The 6,319-nt window shown below is 55.6% G+C and overlaps 1 protein-coding gene across 1 annotated transcript in view; it reads left to right on the top strand.

Annotated features, from left to right (window-relative positions):
• The window catches only part of TMPRSS3 (transmembrane serine protease 3), a 20,403-nt gene extending 14,488 nt beyond the window's left edge, over positions 1 to 5,915 (top strand). The window contains exon 9 of the mRNA XM_060197132.1: positions 5,839 to 5,915. Coding sequence (XP_060053115.1) covers positions 5,839 to 5,915 — 77 coding nt within the window. The remainder of the gene's footprint in view (positions 1 to 5,838) is intronic.
• The last annotated feature ends 404 nt before the right edge of the window (positions 5,916 to 6,319 follow it).

Below are 6,319 nucleotides of genomic sequence, written 5' to 3'. Positions count from 1 at the left end.
CCTCCTCTTCCTTCTCCTCCTCTTTCTTCTCTTCCTCCTCCTCCTTCTTCCCCTTCTCCTCCCCTTTCTCTTCCTCCTCTCTTCCTCCTTCCTCCTCCTCCTCCCCCTTCTCCTCCCCCTCTTCTTTCTCTTCCTCCTCTCTTTCTCCTCCTCTTCCTCCTTTAAAATCCTCAGCGAGTGGGAACCAGGGCAGCACTCTGTCACACACAATGCCCGATATGGAATCCAGGCCGTGCGCGCGCGCGTGTGAGCCCGTCACCTAGCAGGCCACAGGGCCTGGTTTCTTTCCTTCTTTAATAGCAGAGCCCTGCTGAGCTCTGGCTGATGGCCGTGCAGGGGGTTGAACCCGGGCCCTCAGAGCCTCAGGCAGAACCACTGTGCTGTCTCCAGCCCATCAATACGTCTTTACTTTTACTTGTTTTTTCATTTCTTTGCCACCAGAGTTGTCACTGGGGCTCAGTGCCAGCACCGCGAATCCACTGCTCCTGGTGGCCATTTTTTCCTTGTTTTTTCCCTATTTTTTATTTAATAGGGCAGAGAGAATAGAGAGGGGAAGGGGAGGGAGGGGGGGACACAGAGAGACCCCTGCAGCCCTGCTCCACCCCTCCTGAAGCTTCCCCCCTGCAGGTGGGGTCCGGGGACTTGAACCCAGTGCTTGTTCATTGTGATGTGGGCACTCAGCTAGGTGGACCCCCACCAGCCCCCACAAATACATCTTTGAACCTTATTTACTGGGAGCCAGATGGTGGCGCACCTGGTTGAGCGCACAAGTTACCGGGCACAAGACTCGGGTTCAAGCCCAGTGGTGAAGCAGGGCTGCAGGGGTCTCTCAGTCTCTCTCCCTCTCTGTCTCCCCCTCTCTCAATTTCTCTCCATCCTGTCAGATAGAAGGAGGAGGAGAACAAGAAGGAAAATAATGGCCCCTGGGAGCGGTGGATTTATAGTGCTGGCACCACGCCCCAGTGACAACACCCGTAACGATTTAAAAAAATGTTTTGGGGGTCGGGCAGTGGCGCAGCGGGTTGAGCGCATGTGGCGCAAAGCACAAGGACCGGCGTAAGGGTCCCGGGTTCGAGCCCCCGGCTCCCCACCTGCAGGGGAGTCGCTTCACAGGCGGTGAAGCAGGTCTGCAGGTGTCTGTCTTTCTCTCCCCCTCTCTGTCTTCCCCATCTCTCTCCATTTCTCTCTGTCCTAGCCAACAACGACATCAATAACAACAACAATAATAACCACAACAATAAAACAACAAGGGCAACAAAAGGGAAAATGAATAAAAAATAAAATATAGAGAATGTTTCAGAACCGGATTCATTTATTTTATGAGGAGACACTGCAAACTTGACTTAGGCACATGCAGTGCTGGGACTCGAACCCAGGTCCTGTCATTCAGGCACATGGAGGTGGGGCCAGGCCTGGAGCACCAGTCTGAGCCCCCGACTCTGGCCCAAACTGGGGAGCCCCAGGAGGAGAAAAGACCAGCCCTGAGGTGAAGCCTGTCACCAGAGTCGGGTGGGGGACCCCTGGCCCCCCCGCCCCCCCCACAAGGAAGGCAGGAAAGGCTGCGGTTCACCTCTGCCCGGAACCCTGCCTCTGCGGAAGCCTACCCCTACCCCTGCCCCCTGCCCCTGCCTCTGCCTCTGACCCTACCCCTGCCCCCTGCCCCCTGCCCCCTGCCCCCTGCCCCTGCCCCTGCCTCTGCCTCTGACCCTGCCCCCTGCCCCCTGCCCCTGCCCCTGCCTCTGCCCCTGCCCCTGCCCCTGCCTCTGCCTCTGACCCTACCCCTGCCCCCTGCTTCCTGCTCCCTGCCCCCTGCCCCTGCCCCCTGCCCTCTGCTTCCTGCCCCCTGCCCCTGCCCCTGCCCCCTGCTTCCTGCCCCCTGCCCCTGCCCCCTGCCCCTGCCCCCTGCTTCCTGCCCCCTGCCCCCTGCCCCCTGCCCCTGCCCCCTGCTTCCTGCCCCCTGCCCCTGCCCCTGCTTCCTGCCCCCTGCCCCTGCCCCTGCTTCCTGCCCCCTGCCCCTGCCCCTGCCCCCTGCCCCTGCCCCCTGCCTCCTGCCCCCTGCCCCTGCCCCTGCCCGGCCCAGACCCGGTTTTTCCAGTCAGACTGGAGGCATCTTTCTTTCTTTCTTTCTTTCTTTCTTTCTTTCTTTCTTTCTTTCTTTCCTTTCTTTATCTTAAAAAAAAACATTTATTTTCTTTAATGAGAGGGGTACAGAGAGCAAACAATACACAGAGACAGACAAGAGTTCTGCTGGGGATTGAACCTGGGGCCTCAGAGCCTCGGGCAGGGAGTCTGTGTGCAGAGCCCTGTGCTGTCCCCCAGTGGCTGATGTTCTTACAGGAAAATCACATTTGCTTCTGGATTTTTCTCTTTTCTCACCTACAGCTAATACCTGCCTGTGAGCTGCCTTTGTGCTGAGTTCTGCCTCTTATTTCACTCTCCTCCTCCTCCCCCTCCCCCTCTTCCTCTTCCTGGTCTTTTGTTTTATCTTAAGACTGAAGGTGAGTCACGTTTTGCTCTTTTTTTAGCCCTGTGAAGCATGGAGCCCAAGCCCTGTGCCTGTGTGATGACACTACTACCTTCTTTTTAAAATTTGATTCAAAGCGAGAAAGAGAAACACCACAGCCCCAGAGCCTCCCCTGGTGCTGTGGAACAGCCCCGTGTGGTGCTGGGACTCAGACCCAGGCAGCACATATGCAGCCAGGCAGCCTCTTTGCAGACACTGCCTCTTACTCAGAGGCCAGAGGAGGGAGGGGTCCCCACACTGTAAGCTTCAGCCCCATGACAAAGGGAGACCTTTGCCAACCCCTCTCCCCAGCAGGTGTGTGTGTGGGGTGCCTCTGTGGACAGAGAGGAGGAGAAACAGCAGCCCCCTTCACCCCACCCCCAGGACTGGTCAGCGCAGTGCTCCGCAACTTCCTTTATAATTATTATGAGTTCATTACTTATTTTTTTACTTTTTTTGTGATTTTATTTATTTATTTTCCCCTTTGTTGCCCTTGCTGTCTTTTTATTGTCGTTGTAATTATTATTGTTGTTGTTACCGATGTCGTCATTGTTAGGACAGAGAGAAATGGAGAGAGGAGGGGAAGACAGAGAAGGGGAGAGAAAGACAGACACCCGCAGACCTGCTTCACCGCCTGTGAAGCGACTCCCCTGCAGGTGGGGAGCCGGGGGCTCAAACTGGGATCCTCACGCCGGTCCTTGCGCTTTGCGCCACCTGCGCTTAACCCGCTGTGCTACCGCCCGGCTCCCGAGTTCATTACTCTTAAGGAGAGAGAGAAATACCAGACGCTGGTGCTGGGAACTGAACCTGTACCCTCGAAGACTCAGGCGAGAGAGTCGAGTCCTTTCCAGACCCCCTATGCCCTCTCCCCAGCCCTCTTTCCTTTGTTCTCAGCTTCCGAACCCCAGACACACCATTCTGAGGGAACACAGGCAAAGCACCCTGCCAGGGATGCCCACCCCACCCCACCCTGCCAGGGGTGAAGGAGGGGCCTGGCCAGTTGCCTCCGGTCCCACTGGAAAAACCAGGCCTGGGTCTGGGCCAAGGCTGGACGGGGCGGGGGCAACGGCAGGCTTCCGCAGAGGGAGGGTTACGGGCAGGTGGCCGTGGAGAATGCACTGACCCTCCCTCTCCCGTCAGCTGTGGCCCCGGCCGTGCAGGGGTGCGCGTGTCTGCAGAGCCGAGGACACGGCCCAGTGAGAACCAGAGGGCTCTGCCTTCCTGGGGTGGGGACGGGGGGCGTGCGGAGATATTCTGGGCCTCCGTGGGGCAGTGACCCTGCTGCCAGGTGCGTGGACACCAGCCTGATCCGGGGCTTGGTGGGGCCGACGCCGGAGTGAGAGCCGGAGACGGCGCTCTGAGCAGGGCAGATAGCACCCAGGGTCTCGCCCAGCGGTGGAATCCCGGCTCCGGTGAACCAGGTGCCTTCTGGCCTCTCCTAGTCCTGAAGCTTCTCCGGCAAGGATCCCGGGGTCCTCTTCACTTCATTAATATATATAATCTGGCATGTGGGTCTCTGAACTGAAGCGATAATGGGTGGGGGCTTCTCCAGACCCCCTGGCTGCCCCTACGTCCCAGCTGACTAGAATATAAACCATCCAGATAGAAGTTCCTCTCCCACCTACCCCCCAAGCCCCCCTGAGATCAAACACCAGGCACTGGGCAGGCAGGTCCCCTTCCAGCCTTCTGAGGGTCTCCAGGCTGCTCTGCATGGGGGCTGGACCCACGGACATTCCCACCAGCAGTGAGGAGGGTCCTTTGTCCCCACAGCCTCTCCAGCATTTGCTGTTACTGTCCTTTCTGATGTCCGACATTCTCGCCGGGGTGAAGTGGTGTCTCACTGTTGCCTTGATCTGCATTTCTCTGCTAACCAATGACTTGGAGCACTTTTTCATTCCTGTTGGTACTTTGGATCTTGTCTTTGGTTGAAGATTCTCCCCCATTTTTGGATGGGGTGATTTGGCTTGTTGTTGCTGCTGTTACTGGGGATAGGGCTAAGGAACCCAACACACCCATCCAGAAAGATGTGTGTGCACCTGTGTTCACAGCAGCACAATGTGTCACAGCCAAAACCTGGAGGCCATCCAGGTGTCCAACAACAGATGAGTGGCTGAGCAAGCTGTGGTCTACATGCACAATGGAATACGACTCAGCTATAAAAAATGGTGACTTCACCTTCTTCCCCTCATCTGGGATGGAGTTTGAAGGAATCCTGTGAAGCGAGACTAGCCAGAAAGAGCAGGATGAAGATGGGATGGTCTCCCTCAGACAGAAGTGGAGAAATCAGAGCAGAAGGGGGACACCAAGCAGACTCTGCCTGCCAGCTGCTGTGGACACTTTGGCCTCCGGAGGCTGAGCTGGTGCAGCCTGGGCCCTGACAGGGCAAAGCAGTGAGGCCACACCACCCCGGCTCATTCCAGCTGAGCTGAATATCACTTTTCCTTTCTCTTCTGTGAGTGAGCCAAGCAGGCAGTGACAGTAAGCACAGACGGGTTATTTCAGGCCAGGACACTTCCAGGAAAGATAAGAGTTTGCTATTCTACTTTTCTCCTCTCTCTTTTTTTGAGTTTGATTTTTGCATTTAAAAAAAGGAGAAGAACAGCTATTCCATTTCACGGTATCATCATCAGTTTATAACATGCTTGCAAATGTTTTCCTCTTAAAAAATAATTATTTATGGCACAAAGCACAAGGACCAGCTTAAGGTTCCAGTTCGAGCCCCCGGCTCCCCACCTGCAGGGGAGTCGCTTCCCACGCGGTGAAGCAGGTCTGCAGGTGTCTGTCTTTCTCTCCCCCTCTCTGTCTTCCCCTCCTCTCTCCATTTCTCTCTGTCCTATCCAACAACAACAATGACAATAAAACAACAAGGGCAACAAAAGGGAATAAATAAATAAAAATAAAGTAAGTTTAAAAAATATTTATTTATTCCCTTTCGTTGCCCTTGCTTTCTTGTTGTAGTTATTATTGTTGTTATTGTTATTGATGTCATTGTTGTTGGGTAGGACAAAGAGAAGAGAGGAAGACAGAGAAGGGGAGAGGAAGACAGACACCTGCAGACCTGCTTCGCCGCCTGTGAAGCGACTCCCCTGCAGGTGGGGAGCCGGGGACTCGAACCGGGATCCTTACACCGGTCCCTGCGCTTTGCGCCATAAGCACTTAACCCGCTGCGCTACAGCCCGATTCTTGTAAATGTTTATTTTCTTTTTCTTTTTTTTCCCCCAGGCCCCTGCTCATCCCTGGCTGATGGTGGTATAGGGGATTGAACCTGGGCCTTTGGAGCCTGAGGAGGGAGAGTCTCTTTGTATGGCCATTATGCTGTCTCTCTCTCCCCCCAGGGACTCCAGCTCTGGGGGTGACTGTTTCTGGGGACGGACGTTGCCGCCACGGCTACACCGGGCCAGCCCTGAACTGACCTGCCTCTCAGCGGTCACTGCCTCTGGACTCGCGTTTTGTGGGTTATGGTATCAGCAGCTGGCTGTGTTCGGAGTCATGTGGCTATTTGCAGGGTGACAGGCCCATAGGACTTTTGCTCTAGAATGTTCTACGAACGAAGCCCAAAGCCTGTGGCACTGCAGTGTGTGTGCTGCTTAACTCCCCTCAGACAGCATAGAAGAAGCACCAAGTCCTCAGACGAAGGTACCTGAGAGACTCTCTCAGGGCCAGTGAAGCAGGGCTGCAGGCCTCTCTCTCTCCCTCTCCCTCTCCCTCACTCTCTCCCTCTCCCTCTCCCTCTCCCTCTCCCTCTCCCTCTCCCTCACCCCCCCTCTCTCAATTTTACTTATTTATTTATTAGATAAAGACAGAAATTGAGAGGGG

The sequence above is a fragment of the Erinaceus europaeus genome, chromosome 9 (assembly GCF_950295315.1).
Source record: "Erinaceus europaeus chromosome 9, mEriEur2.1, whole genome shotgun sequence".
Classification (NCBI taxonomy): Eukaryota; Metazoa; Chordata; class Mammalia; order Eulipotyphla; family Erinaceidae; genus Erinaceus; species Erinaceus europaeus.
Note: the sequence above shows the minus strand (reverse complement) of the source record. Positions and strands in the feature narration are given on the sequence as shown.